The sequence below is a fragment of the Sceloporus occidentalis genome, unplaced genomic scaffold, assembly GCF_023333645.1.
Source record: "Sceloporus occidentalis isolate IW3139 unplaced genomic scaffold, rSceOcc1.0.p SCAF_8, whole genome shotgun sequence".
Classification (NCBI taxonomy): domain Eukaryota; kingdom Metazoa; phylum Chordata; class Lepidosauria; order Squamata; family Phrynosomatidae; genus Sceloporus; species Sceloporus occidentalis.
In genome coordinates, this window is record NW_028316988.1 from 25,812,199 (window position 1) to 25,833,866 (window position 21,668).

The window sequence follows — 21,668 nt, forward strand, 5'->3', positions numbered from 1 at the left end:
CCGCCGTACCCAAGCCCCAATATAATGGTGACACTTAGTCTGGACGTCCCCCCCTTCCTAAAATCCGGGCTATGTCCCTGCCCTCCTGTTTCCACCTGGTATACCTCTCAGGCTGGTGGGACGGAGAGAAGAATAACAACAATATACATATTCAACTATAAGTTGGCCTCACATATAAGTTGAGGGCAGGTTTGGGGGCCAAAATTATGGATTTTGATATGACCCATGGATAAGTTAAGGGTAAACCTTAGAGGCATTTAGTGAAGGATGTAAAGCAGTGGTCCCCAACTGTGCCCTTTAAGAGATTTTGGATTTCAGCTCCCAGAAGACTCCCAGTATTCTGGAATTCTGGGAGCTGAAGTCCAAAATCCCTTAAAGGGCACAGTTTGGGGACCACTGATGATGAAGCAAACGAAATTAGTTCCAAGGAATTTACAAAATCCCAGCAGGCATCATTATTTGTGATCATACTAAAGGATGGATAGATGAGAGAGGAGAAGAGGGTCAGTGCTTCCAGGGCAGATCAAAGTCTTGTTTTTTACCATATGTATGTATGTATGTATGTGAGTTAAAATACAGTACTTCCATTGACCTGTGGATAAGACGAGTCAGGTTTTCTGGGTCCATTTTAACCTAAATTTCTAAACTTATACATGAGTATATACAGTAATGATATTTCTTTCTTACCCCCTTCTCACCATGGATTGGGGCGGAGAGCAACAAGAATGAGCAGACAAACATCAGTTAAAATGCACATCAGTTTAAAAGGACAAATGCTGCTGTTGTTGTTGTGTGCCTTCAAGTCATTTCTGACTTATGGCGACCCTAAGACAAACCAATCCTGGGGTTTTCTTGGCAAGATTTGTTCAGAAGAGGTTTTCCCTTGCCTTTCCCTGAGGCTGAGAGCTCATGACTTGCTCATGGTCACCCAGTGGCTTTCCAGCTGGGAATCGAACCCTGGTCTCCAGGGTTGTAGTCCAATGCTTGAACTACTATGCCACGCTGGCTCGCTAAATAAGAAAGACGCATATGAAAACAATCCACATTGACAATTCATCATTGAAAATTCACCATCTGGGTAAACTTGCCAGAAGAGACGGGCCTTTAATGTTCTTTTCAATTCAGAGAATGTATTCAGCTGTCAGATCTCTTCCAGAAGGTCATTCCACAATTTTGGGGCGACTAAAGAAAAACTCCTCTGGATGACAGTTGCCAACCTAGTCCTGGGTGACTAGAGGACATGTCCACTAGTGGACCTGAGTGTATAGTGCCGGAGAAGGTGATCCTATAGATAATCTGATGGGCGTCCCTGGAGATCTCAAAACATGGGTAGGTTCCTAAGGGAGGATGAACCTGAGCAACCTCTAAAAGAAAGGATGGAGGCCCTCAAGTTAACCCAACCAGAGGAGGGAGCGTGCCGGTTGAACGGCATCAAAAGAATCCCTCTTTGACCGGCCGAGACAGTCTAATCTCTTTACCAGGTCTAGGGCTGTAATCGGGGAAAAAGGGCCAGGCCAGGCTTAGTGTGTGGCTATAGATAGCCGGCCCTGGAAAGCAGCTTTGCAAAGGGACGGCATCCTTTCCCAGCCTGAAATGCTTGGAAAATGGAGTCGCTGGCCTCTCTGACCATATCAAAGTGGCTGATCTCCCAGATTGGGTTGTTATTGCTGCAAATAAACTTCAGTGCTGGGGGGAAATAAATAGATTTAGTAGGGGTTTCCCTATCTTTCTCCAAGGCAGTGATTCCAGATAAGGAATGCACAAAAGATATTTAGATCAGTGAGCCAGTGTGGCATAGTGGTTTGATTGTTGGACTACGACTCTGGAGACCATGGTTTGATTCTCCACTCGGCCATGAAACCCACTGGGTGACCTAGGGCAAGTCACACTCTCTCAGCCTCGGGGGAAGGCAATGGCATATCTCTGAACCAATCTTTCCAAGAAAACCCCTATAATAAGTTTGCTTTAGGGTCGCTATATGTCAGAAATGACTTGAAGGCACACAACAACAAGAACGATCTGTCATGGGTTAGATGAATCCTACAGTTGGAAGGGACCTCATGAGTCACTGAGTCCAACCCAATGCAGGATTTCCAGCTAAGGCAATGATTCAACTCTGGTCCTCCTAGCGTTTTGAACTTCAACTCCCTAAAGCCTCAGCCATCTTGGCCGATGGTCTGGGATTCTGGAAAGCTAGAGATGGGGAATCATTAACTAAGCATCCCCAGCGGGGAGCTGTCCAGCCTCTTTTGGAAGTTGTCCAGAGGAGGAGACCCCACCACCTTCCAAGACCATTGGGTTCATTGCAGAAGTGCTCTTTATTGCTAAGAAGTTCCTTCTAACGTTGAATCAAAATCTACTCTCCTGTAACTTCAAACCATTAGAATAGGGTCCTATTCTCTGGGGCCCCTTCCTCTCTGGGGCATCCCTGGAGGTATTCCAGTCATTCTTCCCTTCACCAAGCTGAACAAGCCCAGCTCCTTGGCAAGATTTGTTCAGAGAGGGTTTGCCATTGCCTTCCTCTGAAGCTGAGAGAGTGTGACTTGTCCCAGGTCACCCAGTGGGTTTCCTTGGCTGAGCAGGGATTTGGATCCCAGTCCCCTAGTCCAACATTTAAGCCCCTATACCACACCATGTGGTTAACATGGGGAGATATATATGAACCGCATCAGGTTTGAGTTTTGTTTGGGAAGGTTTGCTTTTGTCTGAGCCTTCAGGGAGAAGCAAGATCCCACCCCTTCTTCTCTTCTCCTCCTTTTTTAGTTGTGTGCAAACTGCCTTTTGGCCCTTTGAATTCACTTTGCAGCAATTGAAGTAAGAATTGAGGACCACGGGGGAAAGCGGGATTTGGAGAGAGAAACCGGGACACTTTAAAAGCAGCTGGGAAAGTGGGATGGCAGAGGATTAATTGGGACTCTTCCTGCCAAACGGGGACACTTGGAGGGTATGTCCTTTCTTTGGGATTTCCTTGCCATTGGCTTGCAGCATTATAGGATTACAGGTTTGTTTGTTTGTGTGGTTGTTTCCTTCCCAGGCAGGAAGTTCCTTTCTCCCTGGCTTCCTGTGTGACTCTGCTGCCACCGTTGCATATCCTTCCTCCCTCTTTGCTCAGGGATGGGCTCATAAACGCTGCAAATCTGCTCCTCAACGCTAAGGTTGCATCCACAATAACCTGGTTAGGCACCGCTTTAACTGCCCTGGCTCAAGGCTATGGAATTCTGGGAGTTGGAGTTTGTTGTGGGCCTAGAGCAGAGCAAACTCCAGCTCCCAGAATTCCATAGCCTTGAGCCAGGGCAGTTAAAGCGGTGCCTAACCAGGTTATTTCTCCAGTCTGGATGCAGCCTAAGTCTCTCTCCTCCTCTTTGGAGTGATGGGTCTGGTGCAGAATTTCCTCTTGAACAGAGACATTTCTTTGGGGCCAAATTTCCCTTGGGAATGAAATTAGCAGAAGCTAAATCCTTAGAAAAGAGCCGGCGTGGCAGAATAGCTTTGAGTGTTGGACTATACTGTTGAAACAATGCAGTTTGGCACCACTTTATTATTACTTAATAAATAATAATAATAAGGCACAGGTTTTTTTTTTGGGGGGGGGAGCAAGATATAAGTAATATCTCTTGCTTGCTTCTCTCCGTGCATCAAGATGGGGAACAATCGCAAATAACACATTATAAAACTGTATATAGGTTGAGCTTGCCTTATCTGGAATTCAGAAATATTCCAAACCCCAAAACTGTCTTTCATGGGTGGCGGAAAGAGTGACCCCTTCCATCCCTCTTTCTCCCTTTCCTATTTCTCTTTCCTTCCTTTCCCTTTCTCTCCTTTCCCTCTCTTCGGTTTCTTCTTTCCTTCGCTGTCATCGGTAGGGATGGGGAGATGATGTGAACTTTTTACCTCCTGCGGATCTTGGGCCCCTGGGCGATTTTTGGTCTCCTTCCAGCCAATCCCCTCCGGCCGGCCGTTGCTTGCACACTCCCTTGCCAAAAAAAGAGGGCTATTTTTAAACCTCCAAGTGAGTGGTCACTTTTCTTGCATAAGAATGGCTGTTTTTGCATGAGAGGGGTGAAGACTGGGTAAATTTCCTCTGCATTCCCAAAGCAACCTAACTGAAAATTGTATTTCTCTCTGTGTTTTCCCCCAATCTAGAAAACATACCCAAGGGCATGACCATTTGGCAAAGTACCACGGTGCCAAGTGCGATAACCATGTCGCGAAGGACAATAGCATCCCAAACCCACAAAAGAGGGATACCTTTATTGGCCAGTTTATTGGTTTTGTGGATTTTGGATGTGATTCCCTCCCAAACTGTTTTGTTTTCTCTGCATCTTTGGCTCTTCTGGCTTTGACTTCTCTGTTTGATGCTCTTCGCCCTGCATGTGCATTCAAGAAACATAGGTTTCCAACATTTTACAGATGGAAACTGGGACACATATGTTAACTAAGTAACACCATAGTATGGTCAAGAGAGCAAAAGATATTAATGAGGAAGAAGCTAGGAGAGGCTTTTACCTGAGCTTACAGGGAAGGGTGCGATTCTTCCCTTTTCTCTTCTCCTACTCTGAGTTCATTGAGTGCAACCTAAGTGGCATCTTCACTGCAGAATTAATGCAGTTTGACCCCACTTTAACTGCTATGACTCAATGCAGTGGAATTTTTGGATTTGGAGTTTGGCGAGATATTGAGCCTTCTCTGTTGGAAAGCTCCAGGGCCACAGATACATCGAGGTTCTGGGCAGGATTTGCAGGAACCGACAAATCCAAAACTGACACGCACCGTGCCCTGAACAAAATTCCCAAATTCAAAGCATAAAATAGCCTAGGGTATCTAATCTGTTGACTTCCTCTCAGAGATAAAATGGAATAATCCAGCATTGCAAAATTCAGAGACGGGGAAAGCAGACGGCAAAGAAGTCAACGGCATTTTTGCTTGGTCTCAGTCATTGGTAAACATTCACCGATATCCACTTGGACACTCATACCTGTTTGTGATAGTCTTTGGATCAGTTTGTATCTGTGTTTTTCTGAGGCCTCCTATGCACACACAACCCCAGCAGCATCCTGCCCCAGTTGGCCTGTGGCTCATCTCTTCTTTCACATACACCCCGCCATCCTGCTTCCCAAATTTATCTGGCCCGGGGCCTTTGAAAGCGGATTAGCTCGACACGGCATCTTTGTGCTGGGGCTAATCTGTCGGGAGGGAAAGTTGTCGGAGTGGCTGATCGGATTTCAGGTCCTGTCCTGGCTTGCAGTTCATTGCTGATCCCTACCTAATCCCGGCGCACCCAAATTGGCGCGACCACCTCAGCTGGGGACCTTTTATTTATGTGTGTTTGTTAAGGAGTGAATCTATGGCTAGCATCCTGATAGTGACATATGCAGACGGAAGTCCCAATTTATGCCTATTCTTTATTTAGGCCTTTTCTCTACCTTCTTTGTGCAGTGAACACCCCTTCTCCCCCAAAACCAACCTTTTCCATGCCACCTCCTCACTGTGACATAGCCCCTGTAATGGCCGGCGGTTGCCAGATTGGATACGACTTAAATCCAGACTGTCTGAAAGCCTGCAGAATCAAAATTATAGAGTTGGAAGAGACCACAAGCACTATCCAGTGCAACCCCCTGCCATGCAGGAATACACAATCTAAGCATCTCTCCATATAGCCTCTCCATGTCTTACAGCCTTTATGTTCATTAAGACATGTACATGCCAGGAAAAAAACAACAACAGTGGGCCTTTCAAGTTCATTGGAAATACCACAAATTAAAAACACCTCCCTAGGAATCACTAGGCTTCCAGTGCAACTTTATGGTCCATGTCTGCCAGAAGTTGACCATAGAATTGTGCTGGAGGACCTACAAATGCCTAGAGAAGTGTTCTCTCTAGAAATCTCTAGGTCCCCCAGTGTGACTTTTGGTGGATGTTGACCATAGACTTGCGCTGGAGGACCTAGAGATTCCTGGAGAGAACATATTAAGCAAATCCGTGAGTAATCAGATCCGCAAAAGTCAAAGCCGCAAATGTGGAGGGCTGACTGTACAAAAAGGAAATCTACCCATAAGCCATCATCCAGTTGCATCCAGACTTCATTGCGGCAGTGTTTTGTTTTTGATCGGTGTGCTCAGGGGTACCGCAGTGTGTGTTTATAAGTGCAGTGGCGTTGGTGGTGTCAATATCTTAGAGTTACAACCATCTCCGGTTTAAGAGTTAATTGCAGACATTTTCCTAGTTAAACTGGAACTGAGTTACGGTGGAACACAGCTGAGAAAGAGAAAAAGAGAGCAATGAAAACACACTAATGGAGCGGGTTGAGGAAATCTATTCCTCCCAATAAAAACTCTCAGATCAGGGATGGAGCGGAGGAGATGACCCAGCTCTTAAGAATCCTGAGGTCGGGTGTGGTTTGCTCTGATCTCACAGATATTTTTGGCGTCGCCTCGCATCTCCATGGCTCCTGCGCTCTGTGGTCTTTGCGCCGTCTTTGATCAGCAACCGGCGGCCGGTTGTTGCAAAATTATTTTTTGAACCACAACGCACGGTCGAGCAATTGGTTTGTTTCGGGAAGACGCAGAGGTTTCCAGAGCTGTAGTTAGGAGAAAGGGCCAAAATCTGACTTCCCCAAATGAAGTTCTCCTACAGTCTCCAAATTTCTAGCATTGCAGTCATTTAAAACTTTGCTTGTGCGCTTAGAACTATAGTTGAGGCTATCCAAAGGAAAGCCACTGGGAAATGCCAGCACATTGAATAGGAGAGCTCTACATGTGAATGGTTTTTGGTGTCTCGCTCTTTGCAATGCGAAGAGTTCGGGGAATGAAGGAAAATTGTATTGGAAAGGGAAGAATTCAATTTTTTTACCATCATTTTGCTCTCTTCGCAGCCTTCCTTGTTGTTCTTGTTGTGCACTTCCAAGTTGTGTCCAACTTATGGCAACCCTTTCCTGGGGTTTTCTTGGCAAAATTTGTCCAGAAGAGGTTTGCCCTTGCCTTCCTCTAAGTGAATTTTTCGCTCTATTTGTTTTAACTTTTGTAAGCCACATTGAAGTCTAAACTGGGGAAAGTGCGGTAGAATAGTAAGAAGAAGAATCTACCTCGTTTTTCCCAGTTCAGGAGTAGTAGTAGCAGAAGTAGTAGTAGTAGTAGTAATAGTAGTTATAATTATTATACCTATTACTGGAGGAGGAGGAGGAGGAGGAGGATTCCATGTTTTTTCCCAGTTTAGGAGCTCTCATAGAGTATTTATACCCAAGTCTTGAGCCACAAAGGAGTTGTTTCACATTTTTCTCTGGTAAGGAAAATTGCTATTACACTTGTCCCTCCCTATTTGCTAGGGTTAGGGGCACAAGACCCTCGTGAATATGGAAAAACTTCAAATAACCAAAACACCATGTTTTTACCTGAGAGGACACCTCTCTAGGAATCTCTAGGTCCTCCAGGACAACTCTGTGGTCAACATCTGACAGACACTGGCCATAGAACTGCACTGGAGGAGCTACAAAGGCCTAGTAGAGTGTCCTCTCTAGGAATCTCTAGGTCTTTCAGTGCAACTTTTAGTTAAAGTTGACCACAGAGTTGCACTGGAGGACCTGGATGTTCCTAGAGAGAACATATTAATCAAATCTGCAAACATCAAATCCGCAAATATGGAGGGATGAGTATATATTATTGTTGCGATAATTCCACATTTCTACCAGCTCAGGAGTTGTTGTTGCTATTGTTACAATTTTAAAAAAGGTACTTAGTTCCCTAAATTCACCACCAGACCTTGCATTCCCCGTCCTTTCATAGCTCCTTGATGCTCTCCTGTGTCTGTTAAACCATGCTCTAGCACCTATGTAGTGTTGTTGTGGTTGTTGTTGTTATAGTGTTAAACAAGGTATTTAGTTTCCTAAATTCTTTGCCAGCCCTTGTCCTTCCATAAATCCTTGGTGCTTTTCTGTGCCGGTTAACTCATGCTCTCACACCTAGGTGTTGTTGCCATTTTAAAAATATATTTAGTTCTCTGATGTCTGTGCCAAATCTTGCATCCTCTGTCCTTTTGTAGCTCCTTGCTCCTCTCTTGTGTCTGTTAACTCATGGTCTCACACCTCGGTGTTGTTGCTGTTGTTATAATTTTATCAAGATAATTACTTCCTTAAATGCCAGGCCTTGTATCCACTCTCCTTTTGCAGACCCTTGGTGTGCTCCTGTGTCTGTTAACCCATGCTCTCATACTTACGTGTTGTTGTTGTTACTAAAAAGATAGTTACTTTTCTAAACTGTATGTCAGCTCTTGCATCCCCTGTCCTTTGGTATATATCCTTGTTGCTCTCCTGTGTCCATCATCATACCATTTTCACAGTTCAGGACTACTACTACTAGTAGTGGTTGTCGTTAAAATTATTATAGCTATTACTGGAGAAGGGGGAAGATTCCATGTTTTTCCCCAGTCTAGGAGCTCTCAGAGTATTTATATCAGCTCTCATATGTGGATTAAAACCACTTTATGTCTGGTTTAACGGCGGTCTTTGTGCGATGTTGTCTAAAATTGTGCCGCGTAATTAAGCTTTTTGAGGGGGATATTTTTGGGATAACCACTCGATCTCCTTTGTATGATAAACTCCATATTAGGTATTGGTGCTCCCATACCTACATGTTGTTATTGTTGTTGTTGCTATAATTTTAAACAGATATTTACTTCCTTAAATCCCATGCCAGCTCTAGCATCCCTTATTGCTCTCTTGTGTCCGTTATCTTATGCTCTCACACCTACATGTTGTTGTTGTTGCTGTTATAATTTTAACAAGACATTTACTCCCTTAAATCAATGCATCCCCTGTCCTTTTGCAGGTCCTTGTTTCTCTCCTGAGTCTGTTATCTCATGCGCTTAGTTAGGCATCTTACCTCTGGACCGCTGGTCAGGATGGTGGAATGCAAGGCCACCCTGCGACCTGAAGCCAAGAGAGGAGAGCCGGGAGGGGTGTGTGTGTGTGTCTGTGTGTGTGTGTGTTTTGCAAAGCCCTGGGTGGGTGTGTACAGTGGCGGAAGGCTGAAATCCAATCGGGGATTATCCCAGACTGTCAGCTAATGAATTACTCTCCGCAGAGACCTGACCTAGCTTGACCTTCCCTTACCTTGCACTGTTGTCAGAGAGGGAGACTCGTCCTCTCCTGACCTCGATGAGGATCACTGACTTCTTGTCCTTTGCCGATCCCTCACAAAGGCCACCTCTGTCCCTCCCCACAGTCCTCCTCCTTGAGCCTTGACCTCAAATCTGGGAAATCCCCATAGAAGGAGGGGAGGCGAAGGTATGATGACTCTGCTCCATCTCTGGAGACCTAGGGTCCCATGGCTGTTGGCATGGGCTTTGTAGTCTGTTGAGCTGCCAGAGCACTTTGGCTGATCATTCTGAACTCGAATCGCCTTCAACTCATAGTGACCCTGTGGACATCACATCTCCAAGAGCCTCTGTCCTCAACCTCTCTGCTCAGCTCCTGCAACTTTAGGTCCATGGCGTCTTTGATTGTGTCCAGCCATTTGACAAGTGGTCTTCCTCTCTTTCTACAGCCCTCACATTTCCTAACATTATTGTCTTTTCCAGCATGTCATGCCTTCTCATGATGTGGCCAAAGTATGGCAGCCTCATAGGATCATAGAGTTGGAAGGGACCCCAGGGGCCATCCAGTCCAACCCCATTCTGCCGTGCAGGAATACACAATCAAAGCACCCCATCCAGCCTCTGTTTAAAAACCTCCAAAGTAGGAGACTCCATAATGCAACATGTTTGACTGTTGAATAGCTCTAAGGGGATTATCACACGGAGGCTTACCGTGCTTAAATCACTGGCAAAACGCTGCAGAAGCACGAAAGTGTGATAGCCAGCTGCGCTTCTGAAGCATCACCCCTCCTCTCCCTTTGACAAAGTCTTTGCAGAGCAGCCATTGCCGTTATTGAAGAAATGGCTGCTTTGCGAATGCTTTGTCAACAGGAGAGGAGAGGGGACGCTCAGAAGCACGACCGACTATCACACCTCCGCACTTCTGGAGTGTTTTGCTGGCGATTTAAGCACGGTAAGCACCTCCGTGTGATAATCCCCTTACTGTCAGGAAGCTCTTCCTAATGTTGAGGTGGAATCTCTTTTCTTGGAGTTTGCATCCATTGCTTCATTGTCTCCTATTCTTTGGAGCAGCAGAAAACAAGCTTGCTCCTTCCTCAACACTAACATCCCTTTATTTGCAAGCCACTCTGAGAGTTTGATCATCTTGCCTTCCAGGGAGAGTTTGGTCTTGATCTGCTCCAGGACCCATTTGTTTGTCTTTTTGGCAACCCACGGTATCCTTGGCAATCTTCTTCAGCACCACATCTCAGCCGTTTAGCCGAAATGACTAAACTGAGGTTGTTGTACTTTGGACCTATCATGAGATGTTATGACTTGGTAGAGAAGACTGTAATGCTTGGTAAAGTGGGAGTCAGTGGGAAAATAGAAGACTACTTCTGGATGCCCTGAGTTTGCAAGAAGCCATGGAGTTTGCAAGACCTGAGCAGGGCAGCTGATGACTCAAATCCTCAGAGGTCTCTCATTCATAGGGTTGCCATAAGTCAAAGTTGAATTGATGGAATTAACAACCACATTATTCACTTTTACGTGCCAGTATGAAGACTGCGAAGACATACCTTCCTATCTCACTGTTATGAGAACGTTTCTCTTGGTCCAGTTTTGCTTCCTTGCATTTTCCATCCCTTGGTTCCATCCCTCTGCTCCATCTTCTTCAGATATTTGAAGAGTGCCATCATGCCTCCTCTTTATCCTCTTTCAACCATTCCTGGTAGAACCAAACCCCCTTCTCCTTATTCATGGCGCACACATGTTGAAATAAAATTTTATCGCTTTGACTTGGAAACTCCCCAGAGAGTCTTGCTTTTTGAGCAGCTTTATATAAATATAGGAAGTTAATAAATAAATGTACCCAGATGAAAACGCTCCCAAAAAAACCCCTCCGTCTTCATGCGATTGCATCAACATTCTTTTTGCATGACGCTGGCGAAGAAGCAGGATTCTCTGAAGAGACAAAAAGGATCTTAATGCAATTGTGTATAAGATTGTGTCAAGATTGTTTTGAATTTTTTTTTTTTGCAGTGCCTTTTTAATGCGCGCAGAGTAACTGTAGGAGGAAAGATAATATCACTGTTTCTAGAAAGCTTTATTCTTGGGTGGCATGTAAAATATTGTAACTAGATAATGTAAATAGGCGAAGATCTATTTTTCACAGGCGGGAAAGTGTTGCGCATCTTGCACAAGGCTCCATATGGGTCTTTGCTTTTTCATCATTGAATAAAAAGAGGAATGCATTGACCAAAGACACAGAGAGAGGAATGCATCTCCACTACTCTGTTGCATCAGTTTCATACTGTTTCAATTGCCATGGTTCCATCTTGCAGAGGCCTGGGATTTGTAGTTGGGTGAGAGACTTGCAATCCTCTCTTATGGAGCTCTAGAGCAGTGGTTCTCAACCTTTGGGCCTCCAGATGTTTTGGACTTCAATTCCCAGAATTCCCAGTCAGTATGCTCATTGTTCAGGAATTCTGGGAGTTGAAGTCTCAAAAATCTAGAGGAACAACTGTCGAGAGCCACTATTTTTGAGGATTTCTACAGAGAATAATAGTTCTCTTCTTTTTCCTCCTCCTCCTCCTAATTCTTCCCTCTTTCCTTCTCCGCTTCTCCTGATTTGCCCTCCCTTGGAAATGGCTTTTCTAAATGGGCGCGTGCTGTGAGGTACAGTTGTGCGTATTTTGTGTGGCGTACATAGCTTGAGCCTTGAAGGTATCAATAGGAAGAAGCTTTTTCTCCCTCGCCCTCCTCCTTTGGCATCTGCAATGCATAATCTGAATACATTTTGGAACAAAGGACATCATTATGCCAATTTGTTTAATTTGTACCATCTAGTTCCGTTGCAAAATCCAGTTGGAGTTCGTGCTGAAATTAATTTTTTTCGCACTGCCAAGGACACGTTTGCCTCCAAGGCTGGTCACAGGTTCCTCCTCACCCCACCGAGTATTTTTTTATTGCAATCCTGCCCCATTATCTGGCAAGGCTCCAGGATTTTGCTGCTGCTTTTCCTTCGGCTGCCTCTCAAGGGACGCCGCCACATTACTCAGTTAATGCCAGTTTCATGCCATTTTAATTGCCTCGGCTGCATCCTGGGGAATCCTGGGATTTGCAGTTGGGTGAGAAAATGATCTCCTACAGAGTTGTAGAGTCTCTCTACGGGGATTGTCCTTCCTGGGCTACAAATTCCAGGTCTCTGTAGGGTGCAGCCATGGCGATTAAAATGGAACAAGACTGATATAACTCTGTAGTGCAGATACACCTTAGAAGTGATGGTGCGTTAGCCATGAACACAACCAGAGTCCAGAAAGAATACTCTTTTGGACTTTGACTCCCGAAATCCCCTAACCATCATGGCCGGTACCTAAGCAGCGTTCCCGAGTTAGTACCATCCTAGTCTCTGAGATATCAGACCCCAAACCCCAAATGTGACGTTGCAGAAGATAAGCTGAGTTGACTAAAACCAGACCTGAATTCACACAACTACTAGGGAAGTAATTTGCCACCAATTTTCTTCTCAAAGGAAGCCATAAGAATTGTAGCACTTTTCTTTCTGTGTCACAAATGCCTTTGGAAAGTGTATTCGTAATCTGGGACTCGTTGTGCACAAAATTCGCATGGAGCTGTTATGTGTGAAAAATTGTGCTTTCTGTGCAGATTTTTCTGCACAAAAATAATATCACTGTGTAGAAATTTGATTTTCTTGGGGCTAAATATGTTCTCATTTGTACAAAGCAATCCCATGTGAATTTTGTGCGGTGTGAGTCTCGAATTGTGAAAATTCTCATCAGTCCAGGATTCTTCTCATCAGAGTTTTTCAACCAATGTTTTCCCACCATTTTGTTCAATGTTTTTGAATTTTCTATCCATCCCTATGGTCTATCTCCATTATAGCAATAAAACTTTGTACTTAATTCATTCCTGGAGGTAAGAATGAATAATTTCCAAAGTCTTCTCCTTTCTAGACTAGATTATGAAAATGTTGCTCAAAGTGTGTCATGCATATTAAAAACCGTGAGTCAAACAAATATATATTCATACACCTTTTTCAAGGTAGAGTTCTTGCCCTGAAATTCTTCCTCATTGCCCAAAAAACTGGCCATTGAGGGACAGACCTTGAAATCTAGTAGCCCTTGGGGGACCCTGAAATCTAGGAATCTGAAATCTGGGGATCCTGAAATCTGGGGACCCTGAAATCTAGGTATCTGAAATCTGGTTGCCCCTGAAATCTGGGGATCCTGAAATCTAGGAATCTGAAATCTGGTTGCCCCTGAAATCTGGGGACCCTGAAATCTAGGAATCTGAAATCTGGTTGCCCCTGAAATCTGGGGATCTTGAAATCTGGGGACCCTAAAACTGGTAGCCCTTGACATCTGGTAGCTCCTGAAATCTGGGGACCCTGAAATCTAGGGACCTTGAAATCAGGTGGCCCCTAAAATCTGGGGACCCTGAAATCTGGTAGCCCTCGAACCCACTTTCCAGAGGCCTGGGACTGTGCAACGTACACTGCACCGGGTTGAATAATTTGTGGATTCTGTGTGTGTTAGGGAAAGGGAGAGACTCAGCCTCTGGTTGCTCCTTGAAGCCGCAGAAATAAACCCATTTCCAGTAAAGGGCGGTGGGTGGGGTGGGAAGGAGGGAACACTCAATTACTCTTAAGGGGAACCAGATTTTTAACAAACGGCAGCTGTAAGTGGGAGGTCCAGTCCCCAGCCGGCTTTCTTCCAAAGCGTCTATTTTTATTTTCCTCCATTCACACGCAAGGGAAACAAGGCCTACGTGGAACTCTCAAGCCTTGTTTGGGTCTTCAGTTCCCTTCTCCATCGCACCATACTGTAGGACTCATGGGGAAAAGAACTGAAAACTGGGGGTACCCTTCATCCGATCTATCATGACCCCCATAATGAATTAAACTGAGACTTTAATAACCACTCTGCCTGTTTACGTTGTTGTCGTTTAATGATTTCAATAGCTTGCAAAATCAGGGGCGGGCAACTTGGGTCTTCCAGATGTGGTTGGATGACAACTTTCACGATGCCTCGTCACTTGCTGTGCCTGATGGGAGTTGTAATTCATTGCAATATGTTTTTAAAATGGTTATTGTGAGCCACTTTGGGTCCCTTCGGGGAGAAAGTCAGTATAGAAATTAATTAAATAAATGAAATAATAAATAATAGTCTGGAGGGTGACAGGTTGAAAATATATATATATTTCAAAAAGCAAACTTTGATGTAGCCATTTTATATAAGGGACATCATTTTACTTTGTGGCTGTATTTAATAGGACTTGAGCAACCATGGATTTTGGTATCCATGGGGAGTCCAGGAACCGAACCCCAGCAGATACCAGGGGCCAACTGTGATGCTAAGATTGCAACCTGAGAAAGTAAAGGGAAAGAGAGTATGGCCTCTCCTGAAGCTCTTAGAGCAGTGGTTCTCAAATGTTGACCTTTCAGGTGTTTTGGACTTCAACTCCCAGAAGCCCTAGCCAGCTTGGCCAACATTCAGGAATTCTAGGAGCTGAAGTCCAAAGTTTGGTACCACTATTTTAGAGCCTAAAGAGAGCCATTGAAGGTCCTTCAGATATGGTCCTTCAGTAGCCTGGACTTGAGTACTAAAGGTATCTGTACATCTTGCAAGGAAAGAAAGACTCTTGCAAGCACCTGGCTGAATTCAAGATGAGACAGAGATGCTAGTTTTAATGGTTGGGTGGTTTTGTGGTGGTGAGGGTGCAGTTCCTTATGTATATCCCCCTGTTTGTTGGTGGGATGTTGAAGGGCGTACATTTCTCCCAAGGGAAAGAAATTCCACCTAAATGTTAGGGAGAACTTCCTGATGGTAAGACCTTTTTGACAGTGGAAGGCACTGCCTCAGAAGGTGGTGGAATCTCCTCCTTTGGAGCTTTTTAAGCAGAGGCGAGATGGTCATTTGTCAGGAGTGCTTTGATTGTGTCTTCCTGTGTGGTGCTGGGCTGGATGGCCCTTGTGGTCTCTTCCAACTCTATGATTCTGTGGTGTTGACAGTCTTTCTCTCCTTCTTGGTTCTTTGCCCTCAGGATGAGTTCCATCCCTTCATTGAGGCACTGCTCCCTCACGTCCGGGCCTTCGCCTACACCTGGTTCAACCTCCAAGCCCGAAAGCGGAAGTACTTCAAGAAGCACGAGAAGCGGATGACCAAGGACGAGGAGCGAGCAGTCAAAGATGAGCTCCTGAACGAGAAGCCCGAGGTGAAGCAGAAGTGGGCCTCGCGCTTGCTGGCCAAGCTGCGCAAGGACATCCGGCCCGAGTACCGCGAAGACTTCGTCCTCTCCATCACGAGGAAGAAGCCCTCATGCTGTGTTCTCTCCAACCCTGACCAGAAGGGCAAGATGCGTCGCATCGACTGCCTGCGGCAAGCCGACAAAGTCTGGCGCCTGGACCTGGTTATGGTCATCCTTTTCAAGGGCATCCCCCTGGAGAGTACGGACGGGGAGCGTCTTGTCAAGGCCCCGCAGTGCACCAACCCAGTCCTCTGCGTCCAGCCACATCACATCAGCGTCTCGGTCAAGGAGCTTGACCTCTACTTGGCATATTTCGTCCGCGAGAGAGGTAGGCACCCCAGGTGTATCACAGACACAGCTTGGAAGTTACCAGTTTCAAGTAACGTAGCTACCTGTATGCAAAGGGATCTTGTAGCACCTTTGAGACTAACTGAATTGTAGCATCAGCTTTCATAGACTTGGAGTACTTCCTCCAATTCGTGAACCAAGTCTATGAAAACTTACGCTACCAACGTTCAGTTTCTTGGATAGCCTCTTTAAAGCCTGATGAAATCCTGTAGTGAATTCACCACCCCGCTGACATAGGAGGCATCAATTACTGCTCCTTGTAGTAACAACTTCTGAAGTTTTATTTAATAGGTGAAGAAGGGTTTCTTTTTTGGTTTTGGTTCTCTCAAGGTTCAGCTTCAACATGACCCTGTTTGGCTTCTAATATTAGCACAAATCCAGCTTCATCTTTCCAGTTCTTTGAAAAACGTATTCTAACTCTGTCTAGCACCTGGAACAAGGCTAGCAATTGTATGACTTTTAGGTATGGTTAGGCTGTAACTCCCAGTATCCCTGGTTAGCATAACCAGTGGTGATGAATGCTGAAAATGAGCAACTTTCTGGTTACTCCACACATTGTATGATTTAATGACCCTTTCATGAATGCGTTTGCTCACCCTTTTGCTTAAACTGTTGCTGTTGTGTGCCTTCAAGTCATTTCTGATGTCCGGTGATCTTTGGGCAAACCTATCACAGAGTTCTCTAGGGCTGAGAGCTTGTGACTCACCCAAAGTCCTCCAGTGGGTTTCCATGGCTATGTGGGGATTCAAACCCTTGTCTCCAGAGGAAACTCTGAATGATAATAATGTTAAGAAGCCAGGATGGCATAATGGTCTGAGCGTTAGATTATGACTCTGGAGAGCAGGGTTCCATTCTCAGCTTGGCCACAAAACCCACTCGGTGACCTTGGGCAAGTCACACTCTCTCAACCTCAGAGGAAAGCAAGGGCAAACCCCCTCTGAACAAATCTTGCCAAGAAACCCCTGTGCTTGGTTTGCCTTAGGGTCACCGTAAGTCAGAAATGACTTGCAAGGACACAACACACAGAGACAATGTTGTGAAGAAGGAAAAGGGAAAGAGAGAAAGAAAACTCCAGTGCTGTATCTATAGGGCACAAACGGGAGGTCATTGCACTCTATGCAGAAGACATTGGGTTGTTTCTGTGCAACGCTTGCCGCCCCTCCTTTTCCAATGCAGTTTTCCTCCCCTTCCAACCTTGACCCCAGTTGTCTGGGTCTCAGAGGCAGCCTTGAAATCACCTGATCCCTCTAATTGGTAACAAACCTCAGGCAGTAAATATGCTGCTGATAAGGACTTCTTGGGCCTGTCACTTTCCCTGGGCTTTCTCTCACGCCTCCTTTTCTTTCTCTGTTTTTAAGGTGGATCCTCCCTTCTCTTTAAGGCCGCATGCGGAGTTCAGCCACTGGAGGCACAGACTCATTGGAAAAGGCAGTAATGCTAGGAAAGGCGGAGGGAGATAGAAAGAGGGGAAGGCCACATGCTAGATAGGTGGACTCTATTAAGGGGACGCAGGTATGGATTTACAAGACTTAAGCAGAGCAGTGGAGGATAGGGAGTCTTGGAGGTGTCTCATCCACAGGGTCACCATGAGCTGAGTTCAACTCAAAAATGGTTAACAACAACAACAAGAAGGTTTGGGAAGCCTTTCCCTGCAGACAATTTTTCTCCCAGCTTCCAACTGAGCTAGTCTTCTTTCTGAAATGTTCACTGGAGGAATGAATCTTTCTCTTGTGTATGTGAGCTGGGACGCATTGCTTTTAGGAATTGCAACTCCCAGAATCCCCGGGGGGGGGCAAAGAGGGGATTTTGAGAGCTGTGTTTAAAAAAACTTGTTCAAGGTCTGCACCATGGGAAGTCTGTGTTTCTGGAGTGCGGAAAGGACAAACCTGGATTGATGCGGATCTTTTCAGTTAAGGACTTATTCTGTACGAAATTTGCATGTGGGTGTTTTGTGCAAAAGATATTAATTTTTGCACAGAAATTATATACTCTCCACCAAAAACCCTCCAAGATTCTTGGTCCCCAACAGCCCTGCTCAGGTCTTGCAAACTCAGGGCCATAGTTTTCTTGACTGAAGCCATTCATGAAGTCTATATGGATGTTTGCGTGTGTGTGCCTATGGCAATCCCATGAATTTCATAGGGTTTACTTAGGCAAGGAATACTCAGAGGTGGTTTTGCCAGTTCCGTCCTCTGAAATATAGCCTTACAGTACCTGATCTTCATTGACAGTCTCCCATCCAAGTACTAACTGGGGATGACCCTGCTTTGTTTCCAAGATCAGATAGTATCCACTACCTTTAGGGTATTGTACTGGTTGGTTTCTCTCTATTTCTACTGCTTTTCACTTCACTAAACATTGTTATCTTTTCCAATGAGTCACATAATCTCATGAAGTGTCCCATGTATGGCAGCCTCAGTTTAGCCATTTTGGCTTTTATTAAGAATTCAGGCTCGATTTGCCCTAAGACGTTTGTATTTTTTAGCCGTCTGTGGTGTCTGTAGAAATCTCTTCCAGCACCTCATTTTAAATGAGTTTCAGCTTTTTTCCGTCTGCCTTTCACAACCCTACCTAGAAATCAGAACATCCCAAATCCACAAAGCAGTGATGCCTTTAGTGAGCTAACCAAAAGGCACAAAATACATGCCGCAAGCTAAAGCTTGTGACATGTATTTTGTGCCTTTTGGTCGGCCCAGTCAAGGTTGTTGCTGCTTTGTGGATGTTGGATGTTACTGTACTTAGCTATATCTTGTTACTGTACTGTATGGCCAACATGGCTATCCTGGATTTATTCTCTTTCAAAGACAGTCAAACCTGAGCTGAATTCCTTGCTCACCACAAAGAATGGGGCTCACTCTCATTCTTGGGGAGGCGAAATGAGACTTTTGCTTTTGGGGAGGGGGGGCAGTGGATTTATAGAGATGCAATGATTTGAAACCCAAGGGGAGGGATAAGGCCGGTTGTTGGACCAGCCGTGGTCATTAAGATGCTGCTACCGTTGTCTCTGACATTATCAGTCTGGAGCAGTTGCAGTCTCTCCCCTTCCCACCCCTTCCTTGTGATAATGCTCTTTTTTTTTGTCCAGCGTCAGCAAAATTTCATTTTGAAAAACTCCGCCGGCTTCTCTACGATGGAGCAGGCGCAGGCTACATGCCCAACGCAAAGCTTATTACTCTTAAGTATCTCCGTTGGGTGCTTGCCCAACCCTGGGATGGTGGTGGTGGTGTTCTGGATGGCATCCCCAAAGGACAGCTAGTTGAGCCCCCTTTGCAAAGGGGCAGAGAGAGCGGAAGAGAGCCCTGTCCCATCTGCTTGTTTTAGGGAAAGTGGCTATTGCTGCATGCTCAGCTTCTGTGACCGGATCCAAACTCACTCTCCATCTGCTCCTTTTATTTTGTTTTGTTTTTCCGCACCCCCCATTTTCAATAGTTGGGTTTTGTGACTGCAGTGTGTGTATATGTGTGTGTATGGAGAGATGCTATGGGGAAGAGAGGGAGGCCATTCCTCCTGCAAAGCCTTGGCTGGCTGCAGGCGAGGAGGTCGTGGCTGAAAGTCAAAAGCGTTGCAGTAATGGTAATCAATCTCCTGCCATCGATCAAACAGTATCGCAGTGCTTCTGGCAAGAAAATGCCCTTGTGCACTAAAGGTGCAGGGAAAGAGGGCTAGAGAGGGGGAGAGGAGAATGAGGAGGGGTCTTTTTGTGGAGAGGATGCAGGCCGAAAAGGCATTGATCGTCTCAAGAGATGCTAAGTTGACCGTGTGGACTATGGGCAAGAGGAAGGCTAAAAAGAATTGGGTCAGATCTGACAGTGTTCATGAAAGAAGCCTTTTCCATCTTGCCTGCCCAAGGCTCCTTGCAAAGAGAAGCACACCTTGCTGTGAGAATGCACACAGTTGCGAGGTTTGCAGGGGGGTTAGGAGCAATAGCGATAACATTAACATTTCTGTATCGCTTCATAGTGAACTCAGCACTGTCTAAGTGGTTAACAATCTGTAAGCCAATTGCCCCAACAAGATGGGTATTCATTTTATTGACCTATGAAAGGATGGAAGGCTGAGTCAACCTAGAGCCCTCTGGGATTGAACTCACAACCTTGTGACTTAAGCATCAACTTATTTAGGAGGAATAAATCACACACAGAAGGATGTGCACATGTTTTAAAAAAATGATAGGAGTCAGAGATAAACTAAGGGACACACCATTCTTTGGTCTTGTGGGGGGTGACTGAAGCATGTACCCCTTTAGTCCACTTCATTCCTGAGGGGTCCTTACTACACAGGAATCTTGGTTTTACCAGATCATTTCGGGGGGGGGGGCTCTGTCTTCCAACCTAGTTTTGTGGGAGGTGAGATCCCTACCCTTTCTCTGTTCCTAGTTCCATGAAGAGAAGAGCAAATGAAGAAGGAGACAGAATAAGGAGGAAAAGGAGGAGTGGGGAGAGACAAGAAGAAGGAGAGAGAGGTCTCCTTGGCAATGTCTTACATCAGACCTTGTGAGGTTACTACTTGATCACAGAATGACAGGATTGGAAGGGATCTAAAGGGTCAGACCATTGATGGAGTCCATTGCATAGAGTCATAGTGTTGGAAGGGACCAGAAAGGTCCTTTAGTTCAACCCCTGGGTGTGCAAGAATGCACAACTAAAACACTCCCAAGAGATGGCCATCCAGCCTCTAAAGATCTCCAAAGAAGGACCATCCACCACCTTCTGAGAGTGTTTATTCCACTCTCAAACTGTAGTTACAGTCAAAAAGCTCTTCCTAAGGTGCAGGTGGAACCTCATAGAATCATAGAAACATGATGGCTGAAACAATAACTTCCACAATGAGAGAACCTTCTGAAGGCTGCCTGTCAGATGACAGACAATGTCATTTCAAGGGCAAAGCTATCTGACCAAAACAGAACCCCTTTTGGGATTGTGGCTCCCCAGATTTGGGATTTGTAGTAGCACAAAGAAACTTCTCCAAACTCTGAGCAAAGCAAGCAGGTGGAAACTTTCCTTTACGCACCAGATAAGCAAGAAAAGAGGGTGTTGTTGTTGTTGTTGTTGTTGTTGTTGTTGAGGAGCAAATGGCATCAGTTGTGCACATTCTCCTCTAGCCCATCCTTGCCTCCCCCAAGTTGGCACCTAGCCACCACTGTTTACCCGCCCGACCCCCTGGAAGGAAGCAATGCAGGCAGATGGCTGCAATCTGCTGGGTTTTTGTTGCCACACCAGGCATTACTGTCTGTGCCAGCCGTTCTTATGCCACACGCATGGGCAAGCCAAGCCTCTCCTCCCCATCCCAGTGCCCCCATATGGAGGGTAATGCTTGTCGCCAGCTTATTTTGGGCTCTCTCCTTCTGGTCTTGGGAAGCAGCTGGGAATGCTGCCGTTCCCATGGTCAGATTGCAAGGGGGACCCGGTTTCCTTGGCAGAGGGGTAGGCAATTCCAGAGTGGGCACGATGACCCATTTAGGGGGCCTCCACTCCTACCTTGGCAGTCTGGCATTCATGTCCCACCATATTGGGAAATATTTTTGAACACTCTACTCAACCTTACTTAGGCAAAACCATGGCCCATGTTGAATCTGGGCTAAAAACATCAATAAATTCTAGGCATATGTTCTCTGAATTCATTCTGTTCAAGGAGAACCTCCCCTGTCTCTGAAACTGCTTCAGATATTGAGTTTAAAAAAGTAGAATTAACTTAGCATTGGGATGTCTATAGGAATTGAAAAGGTATTTGTAAATAGCAATCTCCCACGCTTGCTGGTTTCATGGACTAGATGATTCATGGATTTGATTAATATATTCTTTCTAGGAATCTCTGGGTCCTCCGGCCCAATTCTATGGTCAGTTTCTGGCTGAACTGCCCACCTGAGGAGGTCCCCTTTGCCAAGGTTTTTCTCCTTTCTGTTTAAGAGGAATCTGAAATATACTTGGAGATGGGGTCAGCCTTGTGTTCAGTGCAATGAAGGCCCATTCTCTCCGAGATTTGTTTTT

At 45.5% G+C, this 21,668-nt stretch overlaps 1 protein-coding gene across 6 annotated transcripts in view; it reads left to right on the forward strand.

The window, feature by feature from the left end:
* The window catches only part of NFIC (nuclear factor I C), an 84,041-nt gene that overhangs the window by 20,588 nt on the left and 41,785 nt on the right, over positions 1–21,668 (forward strand). For all 6 annotated transcript variants that reach the window (XM_089535580.1, XM_089535582.1, XM_089535583.1 and 3 more), the window contains exon 2: positions 15,130–15,661. In XM_089535580.1, the coding sequence (XP_089391706.1) occupies positions 15,130–15,661 (532 nt within the window). The remainder of the gene's footprint in view (positions 1–15,129; positions 15,662–21,668) is intronic.